The sequence below is a fragment of the Fusarium venenatum genome (genome assembly GCF_020744135.1).
Source record: "Fusarium venenatum strain MPI-CAGE-CH-0201 chromosome Unknown EDB82scaffold_4, whole genome shotgun sequence".
In the NCBI taxonomy this organism is placed as follows: domain Eukaryota; kingdom Fungi; phylum Ascomycota; class Sordariomycetes; order Hypocreales; family Nectriaceae; genus Fusarium; species Fusarium venenatum.
In genome coordinates, this window is record NW_027072132.1 from 5,230,746 (window position 1) to 5,257,325 (window position 26,580).

General features: G+C 48.4%; 8 protein-coding genes and 3 non-coding genes across 11 annotated transcripts; 7 read left to right on the top strand and 4 right to left on the bottom strand.

The window, feature by feature from the left end:
* Positions 1-67: 67 nt before the first annotated feature.
* EDB82DRAFT_516287 (mitochondrial carrier domain-containing protein) lies at positions 68-1,765 on the top strand. The gene is made up of 2 exons (XM_025738844.2): positions 68-600; positions 783-1,765. Exons 1-2 carry the CDS (start codon positions 498-500, stop codon positions 1,580-1,582), a joined length of 903 nt encoding a protein of 300 aa, XP_025593564.2. The 5' UTR covers positions 68-497; the 3' UTR covers positions 1,583-1,765.
* Positions 1,766-4,259, bottom strand: EDB82DRAFT_516289 (TIP-1 family-domain-containing protein). Its single transcript, XM_025738845.2, has 3 exons — positions 2,645-4,259; positions 2,303-2,597; positions 1,766-2,252 (listed from the first exon to the last, which is right to left on the bottom strand). Exons 1-3 carry the CDS (start codon positions 4,235-4,237, stop codon positions 1,777-1,779), a joined length of 2,364 nt encoding a protein of 787 aa, XP_025593565.1. The 5' UTR covers positions 4,238-4,259; the 3' UTR covers positions 1,766-1,776.
* Positions 4,260-6,163: 1,904 nt separating this feature from the next.
* EDB82DRAFT_336756 (factor-induced protein 1) lies at positions 6,164-7,564 on the top strand. The gene is made up of 4 exons (XM_025738846.2): positions 6,164-6,529; positions 6,608-6,676; positions 6,727-7,054; positions 7,106-7,564. Exons 1-4 carry the CDS (start codon positions 6,460-6,462, stop codon positions 7,473-7,475), a joined length of 837 nt encoding a protein of 278 aa, XP_025593566.1. The 5' UTR covers positions 6,164-6,459; the 3' UTR covers positions 7,476-7,564.
* A 938-nt stretch (positions 7,565-8,502) lies between these two features.
* EDB82DRAFT_548479 (uncharacterized protein) lies at positions 8,503-12,340 on the bottom strand (the record flags this gene model as incomplete). Its single annotated transcript, XM_065609524.1, has 6 exons — positions 8,503-8,621; positions 8,678-10,072; positions 10,948-10,980; positions 11,040-11,360; positions 11,425-12,058; positions 12,161-12,340. 6 exons carry the CDS (start codon positions 12,338-12,340, stop codon positions 8,503-8,505), a joined length of 2,682 nt encoding a protein of 893 aa, XP_065463476.1.
* A 567-nt stretch (positions 12,341-12,907) lies between these two features.
* EDB82DRAFT_548480 (uncharacterized protein) lies at positions 12,908-14,954 on the top strand (the record flags this gene model as incomplete). Its single annotated transcript, XM_065609525.1, has 6 exons — positions 12,908-12,962; positions 13,014-13,678; positions 13,713-13,870; positions 14,015-14,117; positions 14,165-14,509; positions 14,571-14,954. The coding sequence occupies 6 exons, from the start codon at positions 12,908-12,910 to the stop codon at positions 14,952-14,954; spliced, it is 1,710 nt and encodes a 569-aa protein (XP_065463477.1).
* A 58-nt stretch (positions 14,955-15,012) lies between these two features.
* EDB82DRAFT_336791 (glycosyl hydrolase family 47-domain-containing protein) lies at positions 15,013-18,526 on the bottom strand. Its single transcript, XM_025738850.2, has 3 exons — positions 16,580-18,526; positions 15,562-16,526; positions 15,013-15,507 (listed from the first exon to the last, which is right to left on the bottom strand). Exons 1-3 carry the CDS (start codon positions 18,233-18,235, stop codon positions 15,210-15,212), a joined length of 2,919 nt encoding a protein of 972 aa, XP_025593570.1. The 5' UTR covers positions 18,236-18,526; the 3' UTR covers positions 15,013-15,209.
* Positions 18,527-19,440: 914 nt separating this feature from the next.
* On the top strand, positions 19,441-19,525 carry EDB82DRAFT_t248. The gene has a single exon. It is a non-coding gene; the product is annotated as a tRNA-Asn (tRNA).
* Positions 19,526-20,159: 634 nt separating this feature from the next.
* EDB82DRAFT_t249 lies at positions 20,160-20,244 on the top strand. The gene has a single exon. It is a non-coding gene; the product is annotated as a tRNA-Asn (tRNA).
* An 822-nt stretch (positions 20,245-21,066) lies between these two features.
* On the top strand, positions 21,067-21,151 carry EDB82DRAFT_t250. The gene has a single exon. It is a non-coding gene; the product is annotated as a tRNA-Asn (tRNA).
* A 365-nt stretch (positions 21,152-21,516) lies between these two features.
* Positions 21,517-23,870, top strand: EDB82DRAFT_516313 (chaperonin Cpn60/TCP-1 family). Its single transcript, XM_065608998.1, has 4 exons — positions 21,517-21,702; positions 21,845-22,011; positions 22,069-22,390; positions 22,446-23,870. Exons 1-4 carry the CDS (start codon positions 21,657-21,659, stop codon positions 23,579-23,581), a joined length of 1,671 nt encoding a protein of 556 aa, XP_065463478.1. The 5' UTR covers positions 21,517-21,656; the 3' UTR covers positions 23,582-23,870.
* Positions 23,871-23,952: 82 nt separating this feature from the next.
* Positions 23,953-26,149, bottom strand: EDB82DRAFT_336932 (uncharacterized protein). The gene is made up of 2 exons (XM_025738852.2): positions 25,893-26,149; positions 23,953-25,750 (listed from the first exon to the last, which is right to left on the bottom strand). The coding sequence occupies exon 2, from the start codon at positions 25,661-25,663 to the stop codon at positions 23,993-23,995; it is 1,671 nt and encodes a 556-aa protein (XP_025593572.1). The 5' UTR covers positions 25,664-25,750; positions 25,893-26,149; the 3' UTR covers positions 23,953-23,992.
* Between the last annotated feature and the right edge of the window lie 431 nt (positions 26,150-26,580).

Consider the following 26,580-nt stretch of genomic DNA (forward strand, 5'->3'; position numbering starts at 1 on the left):
CCTTCCGATCGAGCAAGTCTTCAAGCTGATGGAACCACACTTATTATTAGTCTAATTGTTAGTGAGATACAACATTAGAACGGTTACCGGAGAAGAAGCCGATAAGAAATTTCCCCCAAGTGTAGTGCCAAAAAGCGAGATCCCCCGCGTTTTAAGCCAATTCAATTACGGGGTTGGCTCCGAACAGCGCTGGTATCGCTGTATCTCACACCTAAAGTCACTGTAGAACACCGACAGTCCGGGCTCCGTTACCGGCTTGCTAATGCCAGCACGTCATTTGCCGAACACTCTCCGCGACAATTCGACCCCGGATTGCGATAGATAGACTGGGGCATTCTTTTCTTACCTTATCTTTTAGCCCTTACTTTCTCCTTACTCTCTTATCTCTCTCACAAACTACCTCTCTATTCTCTTTCTTTCTTCTCCCCTGCGATCTAGAGGGCGACGGTTTCAATAAAGAAAAGGAAAGGACAAGGACAACCTCCACAGTATTAGAGATGGACGCTCTTGAGTTGGAGTCGTCCAAGCAAAGCCCTGCGCTTCAGACAGCAAAGGACCTTTTCTCTGGAGCAGTTGGAGGAATCGCACAGGTCTTGATTGGTATGTTCTGATTTGTTTCTTACTTCATCCTCATGGTGGCCGCGCGGCGCAATGAGAACGGCTATGAGAGATTGAGCCGGACGACAAGCACGAGTGAGAGGCACTCTTCACAGTCAAGTCGCCATGAGCTTACTTGTGTAACAAACCGAACTCAAACCAATTGCTAACAATGTTACTCTTAGGCCAACCTTTTGACATTGTCAAGGTCCGACTCCAAACATCAAACCAATACTCCTCCGCTATCAATGCTGCCACAACCATCTACAAGAACGAGGGCGCTCTAGCCTTCTACAAGGGAACACTCACGCCTCTCATCGGTATCGGCGCTTGCGTTTCCGTCCAGTTCGGTGCCTTCAACGCTGCGAAGCGCTGGTTCCAGGAGCGCAACAATGGCGCTGAACTTTCTTATCCCCAATACGGTGCCGCAGGTGCCTTCGCTGGTATCTCCAACTCAGTCCTCTCTGGACCCATCGAGCACATCCGTATCCGTCTTCAGAGTCAACCTCACGGCGCTGGTCGCTTGTACAACGGACCTGGCGACTGCATCCGCAAACTTGGAGCGCACAACGGTGTTCTGAGCGGAATCTACCGTGGACAATGCGTGACTATCTGGCGAGAGGCTTTCGCCTACGGCTCTTGGTTCACTGCTTTTGAATACATGATGAACTCCGACGCTGCTCGCAACAAGGTCGACCGCAAGGATATCCCTGCCTGGAAGATCGCCGTCTACGGTGGTCTTGCTGGTGAGGTCCTCTGGCTCTCCAGCTACCCCTTCGACGTGATCAAGAGCAAGATGCAAACCGACGGCTACGGTGCCAACCAACGATACAGCACCATGAGAGATTGTGTCTCCAAGACATGGCGTGCTGAGGGAGCCGGTGGTTTCTTCAAGGGTATCGGACCTACTCTGGCTCGAGCTATGCCTGTCAGTGCTGGTACCTTTATCGTTGTCGAGATGACCATGCGAGCTCTCAACAGCTAGAAAGACTAAGATTTGCCTAAAACAAAACGGATCTGTTATTCAAAAGCATTAAAAATGAGAGGGAATAAAACGATAGAACAAAAGGGAAAATTGTTGGCATAGAGGATTACGGTGAAGTTCAACACACGATGGCATTGGCGATAGTTCTGAGAGAGGTTCAGATATATGATAATATACCCAATTTAATCTATTCTTTACCATCCTACATTTTCGTTGTTCTCTACACGGCGTTGCAGAATGTTTCTGGCGCTTTGTGGCGACAACTCTTGAAGATGTAGTTCCTCGAGAACCCTGCGTGCCTCCTCGTTATCCGTGAATACTCTATCACTAGCTTCTTTGAGTGTTAAACCGTCTGCCTCCCCGGCCTCAACTGGCAAACTCAGTAGCTGAATACCTTCAGTTAAGCTGTCGAAGATAGAAGAGCCATTGGGGATGTATCGTTCAATGATGGAAACAAGGGCGACACCATCGCGACAGAATTGAGTTGCGCCGTAGGTTGTAAAAGATTGGCGCATAAGGACCATTTGCCACAAATGATCTTGGAGCTTGGTGAGGGCTTCACGCCAGACACGGCGGAAAACAGCAGTGGACAGCGCTTTGATAAGAAAATCGAAGTTGCGCTGGAGGATACGAAGTGGCTCGTCCAGTTCTGGAGTGATGGCAAGCTCGTCTATCGCGCTATTAGCCAGAACCTTGGAATCATAATGAGAGTAAACTTACCAAGGACAGCAGTTTCGCCGACAGTCGTCCATTGAACACGGGTCGTGTAAGCGCGGAAAGCCTTGTTGTGAGACTCAACAAGAGCACCGACAAGAAGTTCTTGAGCAGCTGTGCGTCGCATACTGTAAGCAGTAGCCGTCTCATCAAAGAGAGCACCGTCTTCGCGCTTCTCTCCTACTGCCGCAGAGGTACGATCTTTGACATCGTCATAACTCATGGTGCTGGTAATGTTATTACCCTGGCTGGCTCGATGCAAGGCTCGAGTTTGGAGTTCATCCCACAGGGAAACAAAAAACTGGACATGTCAGAATCGAGAACCGTTACGTGCAGTGCGTAGCATACCTCTTCATTGCTCCAATCCTTTAAAGTATTGACGATGTGATCGGAGCTGCCAATCACTTTGCACAGCACTTCAAAAGCGCCTGTGCCTTCCAGCACAGCAAGATCCTCCTTGTTCGCAGCCAGTGTACGGCCAAACGTAGTGGACATACTTTGGTAAGCTTGCAGTGAGTCTCGAAGACGATCATGGTAGGCATCCAGAATTTCGAGCTGGATACCAATCAAAAATCGAATCTTATGCTTGAAAGTGCGAACTCTCTCGTACTGGCTTGTCACCGACCGCAGAAGATCAGTGACTCGCACAGCAGCATATGTTGGCTTCATCTTGCCCTGCAGCGCATAATCGTAATCGATATTGCGAGCGTCTTGCGAGTCTATAATGGTATTATACCTCTCTAACGCAAATTCTTTCTCGGCCTTGAACCACGTATCGAAGTGGTCGTCAAGAACATATGCGGTCAAACCAGGCCATCCATTCTCGGCATCGCCACCATCATAGCTAAACTTGTAACGGATATTGTCGTCAAAGGCCATAAGCTGCGACATGAAACTACTTAAAAAAGATGGACTCTTAACAGCTTCGAGCGCGACAAGGGAGGTCTTCTCCTTCAACATTGGCAGTAGAGCGGTAACCAACGCAGAAACGGGATCGATGTAAGCCAAATTGGTTGCTACATCAGTATCCCGAAATTTCTCTGCAAGGAGATACCCGAGATTATCACGGAAGAAGTCTTCCCATTTCTCGACGAGTGAGATAAACCACGAAAGGCAATGCGTTCCAAATGCTTGCGGGCTGCTTGTCGGCTTATCGCTAAGAAAATGGAAACGGAACTCTGAAACGAAAATAGAAGCCATGATCTCGAATGGCAACAGCGTGACAAGCTTGTCAGTGTGCGCTATCTCTGGTTTTTGCAGATCGATGAGCTTTTCGATGCAATTGACCCATTCTTCATCCATCTGCAGATCGGTTTCAACTCGAGGCCATTTTCTCTGTTTCAAGACTTCCTCTAGTTCCTTAGACATAGTGGACTTGATACCATCCCATAGCGAGCTGATCAGATTCTCAGCGTAGGCAACGAGGTGCAGACCTTCTTGGCCCGGTAAGCCTTGCAACTTGAGTACATGTTGCTTAAGCTTGATGTACGGTTCAAGCGCAGCCTTTGGATCTTGTGGGAGAAAAGACTTTGCTTCTGCTCGGAGCTTTTCGGCGTCTTGCAAAAGGACAAGATAACTTTGGGCTCGCTCGACAGCCTTGATCTTGTTCATGGGCGACTTGAGTCGCTCAATGGCCTGATCAGGTGCATCCGAGGCAGTATAGATCTGGGCACGGAGATCAATGCTCTCCTGAAGCTTTTGAAACTCTTGAATACGAGCGGTGAGCGATCCTTGGCGGTCGTCGGCTGTGCGCCGGGTCTCCTCGAGCTCTTTGACAGCTGTATCTAGCTGCGATTGCAGCTGGTTACGTTGAAGCTCGACATTTTCGAGTAGGGTATCGAGGTTCTCGAGATCGGAAGTGGACTGAAGTTTGTCGTCCAGAAAGTCTTCAACTCGAATATCTAGCGAGGTCTCTTGGGAGTGAGTGGCTGCAGTAGCCATGTTGAATATAGTAGTTTTAGTGATGGTTGTCATAAATCCCATAGCGCAACGTAGCTACTCTTGAATGACGTGGGGAGCGAGCCCCACTTTACTCGGTAACTACATATTTCCGTCTAAATAAACATACTTCTGGAAGCCTTATACTGGCCTTGGATGAACGACAATCACGAAAAGCTGAGAAGGTTTTGAGCGGGTAAAAAATCGGTTGAAACGTCTAAAGACCGACTATTGTTCGAGGGGCAAATTGCAATTGCCATAAGGGGAACATTTGCGATTCTGAGGTGGCTGAACGTCAGGGATTTTAATTAGTCGGGTGGCTGGGCTCCCCATGATGGTAGTCATGATGAATTCAACGGCTGTCTCGGGAGTATAAACTCGCGACTACAATGAAAAGGATGAAGGAAAGTTTCAAATATACGTTGATCTTGTTCTATGAAAAGAAAGGGCGTCGTCAGCCATATAATCGTCGACGTACATTTGGTGTTTACTTTTACGAGCTGACAGCTCATCACCGCCATTGCGCACTAGGTAGAGGGAAGTGCACTTTAATTGTTTGTATACCCACATGATGGTAGCTACAGTAAATAAACAGGGACCAGCCTATCCTATTTTGGGCTCTTGGATAGTGATTCAGTACAATGCCCATATAGAGAGAGTATCAATGAATCGTACATGGCTTGAACCTATCTGTCCTCATCAATTGAGAGTCAGAGATGATTGTTTTGTTCCCTACACCGCGTGAGAACCTCGTCTATCCCGGAAAAGTGGATGTCGTGAGTTGTCTGGGCTGAGCAAGGGGCACGTAGTGGGCTCGACTCCATTACCCAAGAGTCGGGGAGTTTTAAGTCGAGCCACGCGTGCTTGGGGAAACGGGGCAGGAAGGGAAAAGAGAAGTCCGCTGGGCAGGGGGGAGGATTGCCGTGGACGCTGGGTATCACCGCGATCTTGGCCATCAATCAGTGTCTGAGCTTCGGAAAGACAGAACAGGGCAGCCAGTAGTTCGGATCAATTGAGATTCATGCCAAACAGCTCGTAAACAGGAATGGGCGCCTATATAAGAGTTTACGATATAGGTGGACATCCAGATCAAGGTAGAAGTACAGACGAGTTCAAACCAGGACATGTTGGAGACGGCGTCAGATTGTCATGACAACTGCATTAAGCTGAGGAGGTCTCGGTATAGTTCTGTCCTTGGCAAGTCTGGGCACTGACGAGCTGACAGGGTCAGAACCAAATCAAGGTCGCGTTTGGTCGTGGGAGAGCACTACGTAAGATCGTAGATCCTAGGGTCCAGGGATCAAGCCCTGTCTTGAACTAGGAAGTTGATTGAATCAGGCGCTGCTGCAGGTCCAATTAGTGTTCTTAACCGCTAACGGTTTAGACCCGGACTACGCTTACCTCTCCTTCCCTCTACAGTGCTGGTTAGCGGGTTGCCTGGTGCTCAAATGGACAGGAAGGAGCTCTCGCAGCGTCAAGGGTGGCTCCACATCTAAAACGTCACCGTCCCCCTGCCAACCGAAAGTAAATAGGTGGTTGGGCACTACACTTCTTCATCACCCACAGAAAAGTCCAGAGGTTGGTTACCATCCCAAGTCTTCCCAGCCATCCAATATTCGCCCAAAATTCTGATATACGAAACTGCGCTACTAACTGACTGACTGACCGCTCCTCTCTTTTCCCTCTCCTTTCCCCCAAGGAGCTCTCTTCTAACAAACCCAATAAGTCTTCACCCTCATTAGCAGAAAGTGTGAACTGATCGTCAAGGCTTTCGATTAATCGTCGCCAATCTACTTCATCTTAACTCACCTGATTTGGACTTCAATCCCCCTTACAAGATCTCACTATTGCAGGGTCCGACTTTCGCTCGTTGATCTCAACCGTCGCCTTTAACCCGAGCACATTCCAGCATCGACTGTCTACCGAGACATCGATTCCTACAGTCCGCATTCCATCGCTCATCAGCCTGGCAAGAACTCTCCATTACCGAGACAGATTGACTGATCCAGTGGAAGACGCCTACCAATTCGACAAGTTCGACGATAGTTTCTGAAAAACTACGTGAAAAGAGGGTAACAGAAAGAGCGAGGAAATCAAACGATCACAGTTCTGCGCGACTAGCTCGTCACTCCCTGACTGGGAGACGGCAGCAGACAATCAAGTTGTGTCTGTCGCGACTTCAATCAACAGTATATTGAAGGAGGGCAGTGTCAACAACATCCACTATGGCTTCCAAGACGAGTACGAGCAGCAGCTCGTCCTCGCGGAGGCAAAAGGTGCAGGTCGGATGGTATCGTAAGTGACTTGTGTCGAGACATCTAGACAGATGTCTCACCCTTCTCCCAAAGTATGCGGCTAACATGTGTTTTCCAGGCTTTGTACCATTCCTCGGCTACCACCATGTGTTGATGATTCTCATCGCTATTACCATTATTCTACTATGTGAGTAATTCTCAGTCTTCAGGTATGAGACATTTACTGACCTGAACCAGCTCTACTACTTGCTGGCTGTTCATCCTCTTCGCCACTCATCCCCGATATCTTCCTGCTCTCAATCTACTACAAGAGTTATGATGCAGTACCCGACACAGCTCAAGTCGACTACAACCTTCACTCAGCCATTGAAAACATTGCCGGCGACGCTTCGCTACAGGCCCGTGTTGGTTACTTCGGTATTTGCATCAACCCCGATGGCGGTTCTTGGCTGTGCAGTAACAATGCAACTGCCCTCGCCAAAGAGGTTGATGTTGACCAAGATCCTCTCAACCTCATCTGGCTCGCTGCCCAGTTTAAGGATATGATTGTTTTCCCCTACCTCATGTAAGTATTTCCAGATGATTCAATTTCGAACACCTACTAATTGGGTTTCAGCATTATTGCCATTATCTTCGCCTTCATCTGCCTCCTTCTTCTCGCCACTTTCCCTGGTTGGCACGAGGAGACTGACTCCGAGGGTTCTGACCGCGAAGTCAAGCCTTTTCCGTCTCGACCCGTCTCCCAGATCGCTTTGGCTCTGATCTTCATCTCGGCCATTTTCGTTCTCGTCTCTGTACTCTGGCAACATACAGCGTCCGTGGCCGCCTCGGTTATAGCCCAGGATTTCGGAAACGGAGCTGTCAGGAGTGGTGTCGGTACCAGCGCCATGGTGTTGGGTTGGTTCTCGTTTGCACTCCTGATCGTTGTCACAATCGGTCTTCTCATTATGATCCTCAGTATAAGCGTGCTCAGTTCGATGGTATAGGAGACCTCGAATTCACCTGGGTCCTCGCGGACTATTGAGGATTGAGTTATCGAATAAATAATGTACATACGTCGACTATATTCTTCGACATGGAGACGGTAAGACTAAAGACGGGTAAGCGGCATCAGCATCGGAGTTCCGGAATTGTTTTTTTTTGTATTTGAAAATACTGAGCGAATGGTCATAATCTCGGTCATTCAACCTCGAAAAAGGGACGGCACATACACGGCACCGTCCCGCAACGATTTATTCAATTTACGACACCTCCTTCACGACCTGAACAGATCTCGGATGATCGATTTGATGGCCTTTGAAAACAGAGGTTTTATGACTGAGACTTGGTTATGGTTGCCATGAAGTGAGGCGAGGGACGCACATCTTTTTTTGCATATAGACTGCGGTTTGACCAGACATACAACCGATCTCTCGAGATGAGAGATGAAGGGGAAAGCACGCGCCACAAGAGACGATTTTGACGACCACGACACAAGGACGTGGTACGAGATATGGGATATATGTCTTTAACGCGCAAGGAGGAACAGGAAATGTTTATTGACATGTATTATCAAGACAGTTTAATGTCACGTTTTCGAAATTGAGGATTTGGATCTGATTTGAACCATTTTGCACTCGGGCTTGCTCTTGTTTGTTCTTCTCTTCTTGATTAAATATGTTTGGAGAAAGTCGAGATGATTTATATATTTCTGGGAAGTCAAGAGGACGAAAGGATATTATTTAATATTGACCAAATGGTTCCTCACGCTTTGACAAATAAGTTACAAGACACATATTTTAATATTTCCATAGACTCGGTCGTGACACTTTCATATACAACTGAGAATCCTAACACTCTTTGCGTGATTCAATCTTGCCCATATTTGACATGTTTCATAAGAGTAAACAAAACAAGTTCTCCGGTTCTGGCAGCCATGTGTCATTACAGGTTCGTCTTTACCAAATTCAAGCATAAGTGAACATAATAGGACACTGAGGGTAACATCTCACTACTGAAGTTTTCCAACATTCTCTACCATTCAACATTGCTGTCTTCTCTCATATCTGTGTGCACTTGTTCATCAACAATCAGGTCAAATTCAGACTTTGAAGAAGAGTAGTCTGAGCCTCTGCTGAGTTTGCATGTTATCACTAGTGTGGCTTTTTGTCTTGCTGTTGTAACGATGAGCCTGGCTCGCTGAGCGTACGTCCACGCCTGCTGGAACCAAGGCGTATAGTTTGACGGCGTAGATTGGGCTTTGCAGGCTGCCTCTCCTGTGCAGGAAGCTCAACAGGTGTTATGTTGACCTGCACAGCCATTGTCTGATCGCTCGACCGGTCATGGTGGAGTGGTGCATCAACTATTGGGACCATGTGATATGGAGAAGTATCCAGTTCAGCAATCGGCTGGGAAAGCAGGGGGTTGTTGTCGTAGAAATATGGTGATGCTATAGAGATGGTTGTAGAAGACGAGTTTGTCCATACAAACTGGCCAGGGTAGCGATTAGAGCAGCTTTGGCAATGCTGGCTTGGTGCCTGTGCGGTAGAAGAGAGTACAGATAGAGCGGACGGGCGGTGGTGGAGAGGGCTTGAGATGTTTGATGATAGAGATGAAGATTCGTATGAGTTTATACTGGCTTGACTCAAGTCGGAGACACTGTCTTCTGGGTTGTATGGAGGTAGTTGATTTGACTCGCCATAAATAGATTGATTTCGCGGGGGACCATTGATTGATACTTGAGATGGAGCTGAAGATGGAGCTGGAACTGTCACTGGTCGCTTCATGCCTTCCCTCTGAGAAACTGGTGATGGTGTTGGACAGTTTTCAAAATCAAGCGGGTCTCCGAGAAGCAGAGAAAGCCCTACTAGATCTTTGGTGTCATACTTGGAACTTGTAGTTAGTGATCTTGATGGAGCAACGCTTGTCATGTTGACTGGAAGAACTTCTGGTAAAGAGTCGTAGGCGTGTTCTATGTGTAACGTCTGAGAGCTCGATTGGCGCTGTAGAGATGCGGGAGCTTGTAGTGATGATATTTTGGAGTGGGCGAGTGATTCCGTATTTGCGTTGAGAACTATGATAGGTGGCTGAGGTGCAATAGTCTGGGTTACCGGGGGTTGTTTCTCAGAAGGGACTATTGAGGTTGAATCAGAGCACTGTAGTCGGGTGTACCTGTGGGAGAAAAAGTTCGACTCACTTGTTGTATCCCCCAAAAGATCTCCCAGTAAAGCAACATTATCAAATACTGTAGCTTCTTTCACGATGCCTCTCTTCTCCTTGCGCTCTTCCGGTCCAGCAATAGGAGCCATAAGAGCAATCTGCCTCAAGAAGTTCAACTCAGCCAGCACAGCAGCATGGTGCCGACTAACAATGGGTTCTTGACTCCTGAACTCGGAAGACTCAACAAGAACCCATGCCATACGCTTGGAAAAGGTTGTTCTAGAACCTCTATCGTTTTCCGGACGACATCTCTCGACAATCTCACAGACTTCTTGGAGTCCGTTCTGTGCGGATTCTATAATTGTGTGCACACGCTGAAGAACCTTTGGACGACGCTGAAGGAGAGGAAGACAGTCGTTTCTGAGTTCGATGAGGTGTTGGAGATCTGAATCACATGTTCGAACGAGCTCTAGACTACGTCGTATGTCGTTTGGGACTTGATCGTGGTCCAGAATCCAGGCTAAGAAGTGATAACTTGCTTTGAGAGGGTTGGGCATGATGGAATTGGGGGTAAACACTCTGCTTGAGAGAGCGAAGCCTTCCCCAAGTTCGAGACTCCCCTACTTCGAAAACTCTTGACGATATGTAAGCGATGTCCCCTAGTTATTGAGTTTCGAGTTGCATGAGGCTTATGACAGCACGTGCGCCCTCCTCGTCTCCGCTCGAAACAAGATGGAGAAACCAAAATCAGGCTGTGGCTGGGATTATGTCTCTGATCTGCACATTATACTTTTATCACATTTATGGTCTCAGGTATACTCAGAGCTGAGTCCTGAGGTAACACCAACAACAAGTGGCTTGCATATGAGAAATCAGGCTCCAAGAGAAGGATTTGACTATCACAATACTAACCACTCAACATTAAGGATTAAGCAGCCAAGACACTCGGAAGTCAATTTGTGTGTCTCGGTCTGTTAGTTTTGGTTCCGTTTGCATACATGGATGGTCATTCACACCTCATGTTGTTGGCGTTTCCTGTTGACCTCTCTGCATTGCTAGTATGTGTTACAAGGAAGCGATGACACTACTCCGTCAAAAGTCGGCAAAGCCAAAAGAAATTCAGTGAGATTGACAATAACGTCTCATTATTCAAAACTGGGCATTTGTTCCGCTGATTTGTTATTTGCTACATTAAGTTTCGTATACTGGCAAACTAACTACTAACAAACGACGGATAACCTGACAATCTTACCACACGCCTATGTCAAAGAATTGACTCCTGGACATCCAAGTGACAGCATGCAAACCAAAGCTTTTCACCTCTTAAAAAGGCATTGTTTCTGCTGCAGCAACCTCCTTAGGCGATCCATACCTGGTTCCGTCATTATGGCTGAGCCTCTCCAATCCAGGACACGCCACGATCCTCCGAGTTCTATCCAAGGGGGTGGCCTTGCTGTTAAAAATAAATCTCCAGTCGCCTGGCTGCGATAGAAGCACATAACCCAATCTGGTGCACTCAATGATGACGGCTTGCAGATGGTTTGTTTGGTCCTGTCGGCTGGCAGAGTCCTGTGCAACGAAGAGTTGCAAGAAGGAGTTCAGCTCATTTGCCAGAGAGTGCGCCTTGGGAGAAGCCTCTTCCGTCGAAAGGGGAAGTGGCGTCCTCTCTGCAGGGTTGGGATGAAGAAGCAGAGCAGATAGGCTTCGCCACCTGGAGCGTGCAAGTGAAATTGCTGTGGGACAGTATTAGCGGCTCTGCTCATCAGGCTCCGAGGTTGAGGGAGGAAAGTGTCTTACCTGGGCTGTCTGGGTTTTCAGATGTGTTCTTTTTCTGTGCCATTGCCGCTACTGCTAGTGGGAGCATAGACAAGTTACCCCCAGAGTTGAAATCAAGGCTCTGAAAGATGATGTGCGAGAGAACATGTCTCAGCCCAACTCGAGAGGTCTTGGGGGTGAGGCACACAGCGGCAACCACCTCTGCTTGTAGTCCTGATAGCTCCGGCGAGTAGCCAATATGGACAAGGCATTGAGCCACTTCAGCTGAACTCGCCAAGACGTGGGGTTCATGGTAGTATGTCTCGACGTGCTGGTAGATGAGCTCTGACAAAGAGCATAATTCTGCTTGGATTTCCTTGTCAGGGGTTGCATCGAGCAGGAACTGTCCGAGTTCAGCATCGTGTGTTGACGATGTCACATTGACTTGTGGTCCATTTTTCGATTCTGTATGTCGCGACTCCAATGCAACAAAGCTTGGGGAGGATGTAGTGCTCTTCCCTCGTCGTCGAAAGAAAATGAACGCTGCTGCAAGGCCTATAGCAAGACCTGCAACGATGCAAGCTATAGCAACTCCAGCAACAGCACCATCCGAAAGTCCTTTTGGCGATGCGTTCGGTGTTTCTGTTGCAGAAACTTCTGATGTATTCGTTGGCTCCTTGTTTGATGTGATGCCAGTCGATACATTGTTGGTAATTATTGTACTTGTTGAAGTATCCAGCAAAGAACTACTTTGATCTCGTAGAGAGGAGCTTGGTACAACCAAGCCGGTACCTGACACTGGTTCAGCTGTTCCTGCCAGGTTGGGAACTATTATCGGATTCTCATCTGGGAAAGCCGTGGCAGCGAACGTTGATATGAAATACTCGTCGTCCGCAACCAGTGTCTGCACGCCAGCCGAATATACTGTTCCGGTGTGGAACGGTAGGTCTGAGAACATAATAGAAAACTGTGGTAGAAATGGTGTTAGAAAAGCTACTATGCGAGAAACCCGTAGTATCAATAGGAATAGAGTCGGAGATGGCAAAGACACAAAATTTGTAGAATCCACAACTGTAATGATTAGATTAACCGTTGTATCATAAATAGAAGCCAAGAAGCGCGGCCGGACAGGTGCTTTTTATCTTGGAAAATCCTCCAGTTCAGCCCTTGGGCTTATTGTACGGCTTGCCATCAACTGGCCAGACCGGCGTTTCTCTAGACTGCATATTCCCTGTCAAGCCACTCAGCACGACTGAGCAGAAACATGCATGTTTTATTATCAGGCTGAGGTCGCAGTCAGGAGTTCACAGCCCGATCTGCTGCATGACCCGCACACCCTCGAGGGTGCAGCCAACAAACCAATATCTTTATGGCCAAGCCAGGCTTGGTTGCAACGAGACAAGCGGCAAGCCCGATACTTGAAGCTGTTTGAACTCTGTCAGTCTCCCAAGACTGGAAAGTAAGTTCGCAGCCATTAAACTATTCCTCTTTCCTCTAACATAATTCAGCACGGCGTTGAAGCAGCATGGAAGAACACCCCGATCTTGTTGTCTCTGTCGACCTAGGCACAACTTTCACAGGTAAGTAAGTATGCGTTGAGAGCAACCAGGGACACCAACTGAAACTCTTAGGTGTGGCCTGGATGAGACATGGAATTCCTATACAAATCGTCAACGACTGGCCCGGCAGCGACGACAGAGGTGATCGAAAAGTCCCTACAGCTACCGTATACAACGCCGACGGAAGCATATCATCGTGGGGTTTCATGTGTGCCGATGATGACCATGACTCAAGCAAAACTCGCCGCGAGTTCTTCAAGATCTTCCTGGACCCGGACACACTTGAGGCAGCACAACAACAGGGCCTGACCAATGTTCCTCGAAGCACTGGCGAGGCTCGCCAATTTGTGACCGATTACCTGAAGCTGGTATACGCGCACGTCAAAGACAGTATAGAGATCCGTATGGGAATAAAGCATGTTGGCGGTTGGGGAATATTGTCCGTACTGTTCCTATTCAGCGCACCGACGACTTGGACTAGCATAGCCGTTGTCAACGCATTCAAAGGCGCAATACACGATGCTGGTTTTGGAACTGAGGGATCCAGGCATTCGGCATTAGTTGACCTCACAGAATCTGAAGCTGCAGCCGTCGCGACTCTAAAGACAGGGGCCGTGAACCTCCAGGCTAACAGCATTTTTCTAACCGTCGACGCAGGTGGAGGCACCACTGATCTAGCCCTGATGCGAGTCGAGTCGACTAATTTCAATTTCCCACAGCTATCGCAAGTTACTGCTGTCAGCGGTCTTGGCGTTGGCTCGACACTCATAGACCGCGCATTTGCCAGGCTTGTCTCGCAAAGAATGGCTACGAATCCCGACTTCAGATTGCCTACCGATTTTGCAGCGCGAATGGCCCGGAGTCCTGGATTCAAGAGTGTCAAACACAAGTTTGGAGAAAAGGTGTATATGCAGCCCGTGTACAAGATTGTGATGGAAGGAGTTGGGTTTGACGTGAGCCACGAAGGGCTAGGAGTTCAAGAAGGGCGTATGCTATTCACAAAGTCAGTTCTTTAACTCTCCCAATCCCCGTTGTTCTCAATAGCTTACTGAGCATGACTATTTTTGTCACAGACGAGATATACAAGCGCTGTTCGATGTTCATATTGAAGCAATCATGGAGAGAATCAAACAGCGACTTCACTGGTTGAAGGATCAAGGTCATTGTGAACAAGTGGTAAGTTTGTCTTCGGTTTGCGACGCTCTTAATTTTAATATCCGTAGGGATACGTGATTTTGTCAGGTGGGCTTGGGAGTTCTGCATACGTGCGCGAGGCACTCCAAGAACACTTGACAAAACTGCAACACTCCAACGCTCGAAACATCATCGTTATACCCTCTCAAGATCCACAACTTGTTGTCGCTCGCGGGGTTCTTGAGAACAAGCGTCAGAGGATGGAGTCGGGTAACAAGTCTGTTCTGAGCTCATGGATCGCTCGAGCAAGTTACGGCGTCATCGTACAAGAGGTTTATATGCCTGCACAGCACTTTGACGAAGACATTCGGCAAGATCCATGGAATCCAGATGTGAAGTGGGCAACCAACCAGATCCAGTGGTTGATTAAAAAGGTATGTCGTCCTGTTTGATGGCCTACCTTTCCAAAGGTGGTATGTGTTGACCAAATCGTAGGGAGATACTGTGAATCCTGACACCCCAATAAACAAACTCTTCGAGATCAGACTGAAAGATGGAGATACAACACGAGCTTGGGATGCGGAAATCGTGGTATCTAACAATGAACCACAATGGCTCCCTCGAAGTCTTAAACAGGCTGGTGCGATGAAGCTCTGCTCCGTGAGGAGCAATCTCGCTGGTATTGAGCAACACCAACTTGTTCTCAAAGAGAAACGAGGAACTTGTTTTCGGCGTGGTCATAAGTTCTACATTTGTAGATTTGACGTCCGAGTTATTGTGGCACCGGTCGATCTGAGGTTTGAGTTGTGGTTTAACAAGACAAAGTTCTCGGGGAATCACCAGCCAGTCTCAGTCCAATGGGATGCGGCTGAGAAGTAGATGCATCAGGAGGCGCTGAGAAACCCCAGGCTGTATTCAAATCGCATATATATCGATATATCCTAACGTGATCCGCACTATGGAATCGCATATTATCTTGAACCTCTCCAAAACGCCGTTGTCATGCCGTCGCTCTGACTTGAACTTCCCTTATAATTTTATACCGCCGACCTTCCCTTTCCATCTTTTTCAGGAACGTCTCGCCCTTTGAACATTGTGTGTTGCATTTGATAATGTATTAAACGAGCTCGGCGCTCATATAGACCTCTTGAATGGATGGGCTTCGGTATTCAGAACCCATTCGTCGAGACTGATGACGTTAGGTGCTGAAAAGAGTAAGTAATAGTACTTGAGAGTTTCAGCGATCCAGAAGCTCTCCATTTCGTCCTTAAGACCGTTCTGCGTCGCATCTGTAACATCTTCAATAGCGCTATTCGCAAACTCGGTACGGGTTGCGGCGATTGTGGCCTCGAACATCTTCCAACCCTTGTCCATCCAGGTAGTATCGCCAGTAATACGATACATATACCAGACAGACTCAACAGCTTCAGGTCTGTGAAAGCCTATGTCAGTGTGTAGAATCAAGCAGTGTGTAAAATCAACTTACCGAAGCAGGTAGTTCCGATTCTGGATATCAGTATAACCTGGGGGGAGTCGTTCCTTCTCGATTCTAGACTTAACGTATTCCTCATGTGTTTGTGGTCTCTCTGGAGGCACGTCGTCTAGGGAAACGACTTGTGCACCATGCACCCTAGCACCAAAACTGTCTGGAATCGCAGGTTTGGTTTCAGACGCCTTCCCCGCTGTGTCTTGAACAGGATTAGCTTTCTCAGTCTCAGTCTTGCTTGTGTCAGCCTTTTCCTCTTCAGCCTTATTCAAGCCGATCTTCTGTTTAAGAGAATTAGGGAGAGTCGAGCCGAATTCCGAACTATCCTCTTCCATGCTCTTGTCCAGTTCGGGCATCAGTATACCAGCCCGCTTGACCACCTTAGGGGCTTGAGCCGGTGAGTTATTTTCAGCTTGAGCTTGGGCAACCGGAGGCTGAGAGTTAGGAACTGCTGCAGCAGGAGGGGAAGCAGGGGCAGCAGCACTGCCTTCGGCAAGCTTCTTCAATGCCTCGCCTTCCGACCACTTGCTAAACTCACTGTCGCGCCATTCGCTATTGGGATCGAGATCCTCGTACCAACTCTCCTCACTGAAAGGGCATTTTTCCAGGGCAGGGCAAGCTACCAGATGAGCGTACTCAGGCATGAGACCGGTTGCAGTTGACTGATATGCCCATACACAACCATCAGTGAGCTTCTTAGCCTTATCAATGTCCCCGTCACGGCCAAAGATCTTGCCACCCAGTCCATACATGCCTCCAATAAAACAGGTTAGATGGGTCATTTCATAGTTCTTTGTCCACTCAGAGTCTCCCCTGCTTGAAGTAGTTAATTTTCCAGTGAAGAACACATCCCAGCCCTCGTCCTTAATCATAGGTCTGTAAAGTAGCCATTCATTGATGGCATCAATAGTGTTTTCGTACAAGGCACGGTACTTGGGTTCGAGGCCGTTCAGAAGTAAATATTGCTGGGGGGTTGTTAACAATTGTTATTGTGTGAAATCAGATGAGAATGCCATACCTTGGGGAAATACTCATATGCTGAATCCTGGGCCCCTCCCATGTGGTAGTGGCCGACGTTTGGGCTGCTGGCAACAAGGCCTTGAGGTTTGCAATCCCAGTCAGCCGTAGCCCCGTTCGCGGTCAAGGGCGGTGCCTGCTGGCTTACGGGCGGAGGCACCGACTGATCGGCCGCAGGCGTATCACGACGATGAAGCTTGTCTTGCCAACGACTATCATCTTGAGGAAGTTGTGGAGAGAAACCTGCATTTTCACCTTGCTTTGTGGGGTGAAACCCTTGAGGCTCCTTGGTCATATCGGCAGCGTCGACTTGCTTTTGAGCTTCTTGGCTGAGGCTTCCTGCCTGGGTGTCGACGGTTCTGTTACACCCAGAGGCATTGATGCGTTCCGGAAATAGGCCTGGAATTGCTGTCCCAGCAGCCTGCATGTCAACCAAAGCATCAGTGATACGATCAATAGCATCGTAGTATTTGGCGGTACCCGTCAACTGAGCGAGGCGAGTGAACTCCAGAGACAAAGTAGCAAGTTCGGCAATTCCAACAGTGCCAGCACGATGGGGTTGTGACGCATAGGGCTCACGCCATCGATAATACAATAATGGCATGCGGTTAGGCGTATCAAAGATGCCCATGAGGATCTCAGCGAGCTCAACAGCCTTGTCAAGCAGAATCTTGTACTGTCCGTTAGCTCCACCGCTCACATCGTAAGCCCCGATTAGACCACCCAAGTAGCGGATTGTAGTTTCAAAAACGGGAATGTCATTACGGTCGGTGTAGGTGAAATCGATTCTCGCAACAGCCTTAGCAGCTTCGTCAAATTCGTCTTTCATGCCAGCAATCCACAGGGTATCGAGCGAGTCAACAAGAGTCGCACCCCACCCACAAAAGCTGTCGCGATACTTCATGGAAGCAGGAGAGAGCTCGTCACGCATGAAAGCAGACTTGCGATAGCCAGACCAAGCACGTACAATTTCGGACTTGACACGTTTCAACCGTTCCAGGCGAGTGGTGCTTGTCTGAACATCTTCAGCCTGGAAGTCAAATTGAATCCTGTAGGCATTGGGAGCGGTGCCAGTCGGGATCGGTCTGATGGACTCAGGCGGAATGGGGAAATGCTCCTTGGGCTTGGTCCAGTGGATCCTGGAACCATCGACATTAACTTGGGGAATATCAGGGTTGTCGGCTTGCTTAGGGGGGTCCTTGAACTGAATAGAAGGAATCTGCGGCGGACCTTGTTCTGCAGGTGGCTTTGTATCATCCGTCTTTTCTCCCGACACTCCCCCCTTGGTTTCATCCCCAGCTTGAACAGGTTTCTCAACGGCTGGCTTATCATCCACCAGTATATCAATCTTCTCGGGTGCGCCCTCGGAAACCTCCTCTGGCAATTTTGTTTCGTCCTGGGATACGACCGGTTTAGGTTTATTGGCAGAGTTGGGATCCTTTTCGGAATCAGGGAGCTGGACCGGTGGCGGTATGACGGGCGGTTCAAAAGCTTCTTTAGAGCCCTGTACTGGCTCAGAGGCTGACTGGTCCGGCTTTTTTACGGTATCGAAGTGGGGTGAGCGTGTCCATGAATCTTGTGTGAAGCGATACAGCAAAAAAACCATGACCACAGCGACTATGGCGTAAAATCGGCCACGTCTGCGGAGTGGAAGCATTGCGACAAATCGTTGCTCGCCGAAGCGAGACTTTTAAGTTCGGTCGAAGTTAATCTGGACAAATTGGAAGGGCTGTCTCGTCCCAGAAGATGCGCGCGGTTTCGTTTAATTATACACTTTCGATAGTGGTCGTCGAAGACTCGAGTGTCGTTTATGATATTGCCGAATGCTGCATTCCGTTTGGTACCTGACCAAGTTGAGATTGTTCGTTGCTGTGCTTCACTCTTTGCGCCTCATAAGGATGATAATAGAAACGATTAAGAACCGACCAAAAAAAGAAAAAGAGAGAAGATGATGGAGAATGCAGTAAAAGATAACAAGCGATGAAGATCAGGAACAGTGGTTTCAAGTTCTACATTGATGGAAGGAGGTTATCGATTGCAGTTACCCTTGGCTTGGCAAGTCCAGCCAGGAGTTAACGATTTTAGTGCCAGGCGTTGGTTGGCTGATAAGGTGATTCTCAGGGGCTGTATGGTGTCTAGCCTAGCGTATGGCCCTTGCTGTTAACTTTGGTGCAATGTTTAGAATTGGAGCTCAAGCATCCGCAGGGACCATCTTTCCCTGCCAAGTGTCGCAGCTGGTGTTACCCTGCAGAAAGACGTTGTAAACCAGTTTGAGAGAAAAGTGAGCTGGCCATTGTAGGAGTGCAAGTACATATATCATACCAGCAAATAATTTCAAGCATGCAAGACTTGTCCATTCGATTTAGCCTCGTGAACAATAGTGGTGGGATCAGTTGGGTCGTAGTTGTGGACAATTGGTGTGCTCAAAGTGCTGGTTATGTAGTCCCTTTTGAATTATGCTGCATCGCATCAATCTTTTAGTAACATGCAAGAGACCGGTTATGTCAAGATTGAAGGGATTGGGACCGCTTTACCGTTTCCTACATGTGCTCTTACTTGAACAAGCCTTACCGGAGCTTGTTATCAGCTCCGATGCTGTGCCGCTTGAGCTCCGTGAAATATGGGTCAACCGGAGGCACAACCTCCGGTCTCAAAACCGGCAGCTTTGCCTTTTATCTCGCTCACCGACCAAGACTCGGCTCATAAGACAATGATGCCTTTGACTGTTGGACCAAGGCTTTGTTGTATACCAACGATTCGCAGCTGCATGGAGAGATATGCTTCTACTAGACCCTAGTAGACCCACTACACCAGAAACTTGGGTCCACGATGCTCGGCCAGGGCTTCAATAACAAAAACACCTCCCCTGTGGCTTAGTTGGCTAAAGCGTCCGACTGTTATTAATTAGACAATCGGGAGATCGGAAGTTCGAGCCTTCCCGGGGGAGTCAGGATTTCATCCTTTCTTTTTGCTCACTTGGCTCAGCTATCAACTCTTGAGCCAGTCTCGTCCCTCATGAGAGTTTAGTATCACAACCACAGCAGTACGCCATGAAAGTCTTTAGTTAGCACTTACAAAGAATACACGAATGGAGGCAAATGTGAGTGAAATGTTGGACCTAGGAACAGGCTACTGCTTGTCAGTACTTTTTATCAGTTCTTGGTATGTGTAGGTCGCTAGATCAGAAGTACTAGACTGTGTAACAACACACGCTCTTAGAGAAGAAGCCTGAAAGCAGTGTAGTCCAACTGAAGAGGATTGGGCCATTTCTAAGCATTGTTCGGTCAATGGGACTCAAGAAGACCAGCAAACACGAACTACACAGTTTCATGATAGGCACTGTTGTAGGGAGAATTTCCTAGGCAATTAGAGACCGGACCGGCGAAACTGACGACTACTTGAACAATTAGCAAGCTTAGTAGTTACTGTGTAAGTCAACGATATACCAACGAAATCTAAAGACCAAAGTCCAAACAATCAACCCTGCCTTTCAACAATATACCTTCCTTCTTGTTGCTTCTGACACACAAAATAGTGGCATGGTGACAAATTTTGGGATTTCAATTAGCAAAAGCCTTTCATCCCCTGTGGCTTAGTTGGCTAAAGCGTCCGACTGTTATTACTTAGACAATCGGGAGATCGGAAGTTCGAGCCTTCCCGGGGGAGATAAATTCTTCTTTTGCTATCCAGACCTCTAGACTCTGTGAGGGATTGCTTTTTGCTCTTATTACGATAAACGGACAACTATGTTAAAAACTTGGACTACCAGTTGTCTCTTTGGGGATTGCCGCTAACGTTTGAGTCTTTTGAAACTACATAAAACTAGGTGTCGAGACTTCTGTAGTTTTCGCAGGTTATAACAAACTCGCAGCGGGCGTTGAAAATATAGTTTCCACCAACGTCCAAGCAGCGTCCTTTATGCTTAATGAACATTGGCTTTTAGAAGCCGTTGGTAAACTTATGTGTTAGCCTTATGAAGTTGAGAATGTGGGGTTGACTAGGATTGAGTTTCAGTAAACTTACACCCTGAGTTAGGTACTTGATGCTGCCTTTCTTTTGAGTCGAAGCTTCCACTGAACTGACGAAGCTTGCAGATAAGATGCCACAAAGCTTTAATGACCAAACTCTAGATGATTCTATTTATTGTATTTCTGGTATCTGTCTGGCTGTAAATTGAGTCGCCTTCGCATATGCCTAACTGCTGATCGTTTTGCACTTGTATAGTTTTACTATCACAGGACTAATGGAAGGGGACTGTTAGGACACATGGTGTTGCAACTATTCGCACCCTGACTTCCGCTTTACCTATAAGAAAGGTTGACCAGTTCGGGCAATTTCTGTCACTTGCGCTTCGACCGATACAAGCCAACATGCCTGGGACTTAACTGAAGTAGATAGGCCAGAAACCTGTTGTCAGAGCCTCTTCGCCGACAACTCAGCATTGGCATAGACCCCATCATCAGGCCTGGCGACCATCCAATAAGCTTCTCCCCTGTGGCTTAGTTGGCTAAAGCGTCCGACTGTTATTAAATAGACAATCGGGAGATCGGAAGTTCGAGCCTTCCCGGGGGAGTTTCATTTTATTGAACGAGTTCTTTTTATCGTCTGTGGATATCTTTTTGCTGCCTTGGACTGGATGGGTGGATTACGACCTAGAGCACCACACTACTGGTATGTACTGTGGCCCGACAATGCTTACAAAACGCCTAGGCAAGGTAGTAGGTAGACATGTTATAGATATATATCAATAGTAGATATCATGATTATAACCAGTAAGAGTTATAGTTTGCAACTGACAAGGAGTTAGTTGTTAAATAGAAAGTTGTATTATGATTGGCTTAAACTAGACCCTTGATACCTAGAGGAAATGGTCCGTGCATGACTGGGGCAAGACATGATGAGAAAGATTGGAAGGAAGGCTGCCACATTTTTTTGGATGGAAGCTTCGATTCATCACAGCTCCTCCTCCCACTTCGAACCCCCACCAACCGGCCCGCGGAGCACTCAAGACTGTACATAATTTTCAACACGACTACAACCTTCAATAATCATATCCGGGTCGCTTCAGTATCTTCAAAATGTCATTCGGTGGCCAAACGCCAACGATTATCGTCCTCAAGGAAGGTCCGTTTTACCCCACCGCCGCCCGCTTCACCCCTCGAAATCTAAGGGGGCCGGCCACCTCCAAAAACGACAATACAAGCAATACGCAAATAGCAAAATGCATATGGTTGGGATAGGTCGCTAACAATAGAGCTTATTACAGGAACCGATACTTCTCAAGGAAAGGGACAAATCATCTCCAACATCAATGCCTGTCTCGCTGTTCAGGCTACCATCAAGTCCACCCTGGGTCCCTACGGCGGTGACCTTTTGATGGTTGATGAGAATGGCCGCCAGACTATTACCAACGATGGTGCTACCGTCATGAAGGTTCGAAGCGCCCAAGAGAACCTTCTTTCCACTATTCCATTGCTAATTATATAAAAGCTTCTCGATATTGTCCATCCCGCCGCCAGAATTCTCGTCGATATCGCCCGGTCGCAAGACGCCGAAGTCGGTGATGGAACAACATCAGTCGTTGTGCTCGCCGGTGAGATCCTCAAGGAGGTTAAGGAGCACGTCGAGCAAGGCGTTAGCTCTCAGATCATCATTAAGGGCCTGCGAAGGGCGTCTCAGATGGCAGTCAACAAGATCAAGGAAATTGCCATCAGCACGAATGAGGCTAACCAGCGTGATACTCTCATCAAGCTGGCTGGCACTGCCATGACCAGCAAGCTCATCAAGCGAAACACTACTTTCTTCACCAAGAGTATGCTAGGCACACACTGAATCCGTATTTGACCATTCTCGCTAACCAATCACAGTGGTTGTCGATGCTGTTTTGTCGCTCGATCAAGACGACCTGAACGAGAAGCTTATCGGCATGAAGAAGATTCCCGGTGGTTCCCTAACCGATTCCCTCTTTGTCAACGGTGTCGCTTTTAAGAAGACATTCTCTTACGCTGGTTTCGAGCAACAACCAAAGTCTTTCGACAACCCCAAGATCGTATGCCTAAACGTCGAGCTCGAGCTCAAGGCCGAGAAGGACAACGCCGAGGTCCGTGTTGAGCAGGTCTCCGAGTACCAGGCCATCGTCGATGCGGAGTGGCAAATTATCTACAAGAAGCTTGATGCTATTCACAAGACTGGTGCCAAGGTCGTTCTCAGCAAGCTGCCCATTGGTGACTTGGCTACTCAGTTCTTCGCCGACCGAGATATCTTCTGTGCTGGACGCGTTGCTGCTGAGGATATGGAGCGTGTCGTCCAGGCTACTGGTGCTGTCGTCCAGTCGACATGCTCCGACATCCTGCACGAGCATTTGGGCACTTGCGGCAAGTTTGAGGAGCGCCAGATTGGTGGTGAGCGATTCAACTTCTTCGAGGACTGCCCTGAAGCCAAGACCTGCACCCTCGTCCTACGTGGAGGTGCCGAGCAGTTCATTGCTGAGGTTGAGCGATCTCTGCACGATGCCATTATGATTGTTAAGCGAGCCATCCGAAACCAGCTTATCGTCGGTGGTGGTGGTGCTGTCGAGATGGAGATTTCAGCATACCTTCACCAGTTCGCTGACAAGAACATCCCCCACAAACAACAAGCTATCATTAAGTCCTTCGCTAAGGCCCTCGAGATTATTCCCCGCCAGCTTTGCGACAACGCTGGCTTCGATGCTACCGATATCCTGAACAAGCTCCGTGTCGAGCACCGCAAGGGCCAGACATGGGCTGGTGTTGACTTCCAGAATGAAGGTGTTACTGACATGATGGAACGATTCGTTTGGGAGCCCGCTCTTGTCAAGGTTAACGCTCTCCAGGCTGCTACTGAGGCCAGCTGTCTTATTCTCGGAGTCGATGAGACAATCCGCAACGAGGAGAGTGCTAAGCCCCAGGCCCCTGGTCAGCTGCCTCCTGGTGCTGCTCAGCGTGCTCTGCGGGGCCGTGGACGCGGCATGCCCCGGAGGTAAAGGCATAAATGTAATGAGAGATGGAGAATATGATCAAGAGTAAAAAGGGGAAATTTGCTTGTCCTGGAAACATAGACTTTTGAGGAGAAAACAGGAATGGCGGTGTCGCGGCTTAGGAGCCGGAGGATCTGTATGATACCTAGACTTATCTGACCTCTAAAACTTGATGATGACCTCTTATCTCCTATATTCAAAACATCGGGCAGCCTCACGGAGACACAAATGCGAAGATTACGTGGATCTTTGCGTGTTAAAACCCCACGCTAGGAAAGGGCTACATCAACGTTTAACCGTAATATTGATATATTTAACGCCATGTTCATGCTCATAATGCAGAGGAAACAAATGTCCAACTCGCACGATCTATGCTTTGGTCCAACAAAAACGGCAACAAATGACTAGCATCAAGAATTACCCCCCTGGTCCTCCAAACCCAACATCATACAAACTCCTCTCCTTGTGCACTAACCCCTGATTCTCCGTCTCACCAACACTGATGCCGCTCATATTAACCGTTCCACCCATAACATTGTCATCATCTTGGTGATCTATTAACATCTCCAAATCCTGGTCCACAACATCTTGTCCTACGTCCTCAGTCGCGTTGAGTAATGCTTGGAAATCAGCAGGCGAGTGGTATTGATCGAAGGGACCGAGGTCGTGTGGTGAAGACTGATTGATAATTTGCGGGTCGATGGGTTGATAAACAGAGTGGTCGTGTGGGTGATGGCCGGATGGAGGATCTTGAAGCATAGGATTCTGCGAGTGAAGTGGATGTTGTATGGTGCTATTTTGAAGAGCGTGAGAATGTGCAATTAGAGAAATATCAGCTGGGTTAGCATAAGGATTGGGCGAGTGATCGTGGACTGGGCGTTGTTGTGATAGTGTCGGTATTATGCTGTGATCTTGCAGTGACAGCATTTGTGTCGCAGACGGGCTCGTCGCTTGTACTTGATGTTCATTCGAGTCTCCCCTTGATATCCCTGATCTCTTCCCGCCGTGGTTGCTCGAAGATGCTGCTTTCCGCGCACCGCCAGGGTTAGGTGTCTTGCCGAGTTCCTTACACTCCATACAACTGCGGATAACATCGCTGACTGTCTCCTTAATGCGGCTCCAATGGTACTTCTCTGCAATAGTAGCGGTTGTCTTATTGATACCACCGTGCTGCTGGACATGCACTTGGCGAGCGATGTCGAATTGGCGAGTTGGATCAGATATCACCTCTTTGTCCTTGAGCATGAGCTTGTCGCCGTCGAGAAGCTTATAGTGCGTCGCTGCGCTCCGGAGCCTGCTTTTCTCGGCGCGGTCAGCACCGTTCGGGTACTCGCCGTACTTGAGGTAGAACTTGATTTTGTCGAAACGCTCTTCACTCACGAGTTCCTCGCTTTCACGCGGTGACAGATCCCGGCCATAGATGATGGCATCAATCAGTTGGCCCGGGTAGCTGCGAAGATTTCCACAACCCTTGACTCGGCCGATGCGCTTGAATCCCAAAGCATCCCAGATGCGGCACGATGCCACGTTTGTCTCGTACACCAGGTTAAAGACACTGTAGGTATATCCCAGACGGGGGGCCCAGTCTAGATAGGCCTCACCCATCAGACGACCGACACCGCGGTTACGGGCGGCATCAGTGACCAAAAAACCAGCGTTGCATACATGGCTGCTACGGCCGGGGTAGTTGGGCTTGATATAGAAACTTCCCAGGCATTCACGGGACCAATCTTTGCCTTCAACTACATCCTCTGCACGTTCAACATTACCAAGCAGCATGATAGCGCCAAAGTTTTGAAACCAATAAGAACCGAACTTGTCGGCGGCGAAAGGCTCCATCATGGGATACGTATCGCCGCCTTCAATCTCCTTATTGATCTGGTCACATAGATACGCAATCAGTGACTCTGGAACCTGGTGTTTCGAGGCAAACGGGACAATAGTGGCCACTGTCTGGCGATCACGAAGTGTGACCTGCCGAGGGATGATATCGGCCGGAAAGTCGGGGCTGCTCGGATCCGGGTACGGAGGTTGACCAGAGACTCGGTAGATAGTGGGGCTTGCCGGATCATCAAGCATGGCCGGCATTTTCTTGAAGCAAACCCTCTATGCGGGGTTAAGCAAACGATTGAAAGAGAAATAGACGTATTTAATTGGAGGATCAAGCGTTTATGCCTATGAACGAATCGTTAGCATTCAGATTCTCTGGTCACTTACGAACTATTCTCGTAGTCTGGGTGACGTCGTCTTACACCAAACCAACACCAGCAAGACTGAAAGTGCAGAATGGGGGAATAGATAACAAGATGCTGCATACCAATTCAAGAGCGAAAGCGAGGCAATTTATTAAGAGTAGCTCGGCTCAAAAGCTAAACCATTACTGGTGATTCCGTGGTTGTGGGGTGCGCCCTCTAGATACCGATCTCGCACCGAACTCTCTCCCTGAATCTCTCGGATTTCAGGTGTTTACGGTAGTGGACTAAATTTTGGAGCAACGTGCTGTAATAGTTCTCAGGGATCAGATACTAATGCGCTGACCAGGTGGTGGTGACCTGGGTCCTTGGCCGGGGAAGGTTGGCAGGTTGGGTACTGAACCGGTGGCCTGGATTTGGCTGTCTGGGACCTCCACTGAGAACTGGCAGCACCTGCGGGCACCTGTATTTTGCTCTATGTGCAGCACAAGCCCCAGTAAATACGGTAGTATCAAGTGCTCCGCAATGCAAGCCGGCGTAGTGCAGTCCAGTGTAGTGCTGGGCCTGTTTTGCTGTGGAATTCGTCGTGACTGTGCTGAAATGTTCTTTGATGATGAGGGGAAATGCGCAGGGTAGAGCAGAACTGGGACTGGGGCTTGTCCAGGCCCGTGAATCGTCACTAAGGCGCGCCCCAAAATTACATGAAGGCGGGGCAGGCACCTAGAGATGAAGAAAAGGAAGCCACAGAAAGTATCATTAAAAATGGGGCAATCATTCGCCCGGAGACAACGCCGCAATCGGCCTCAGTCCAAC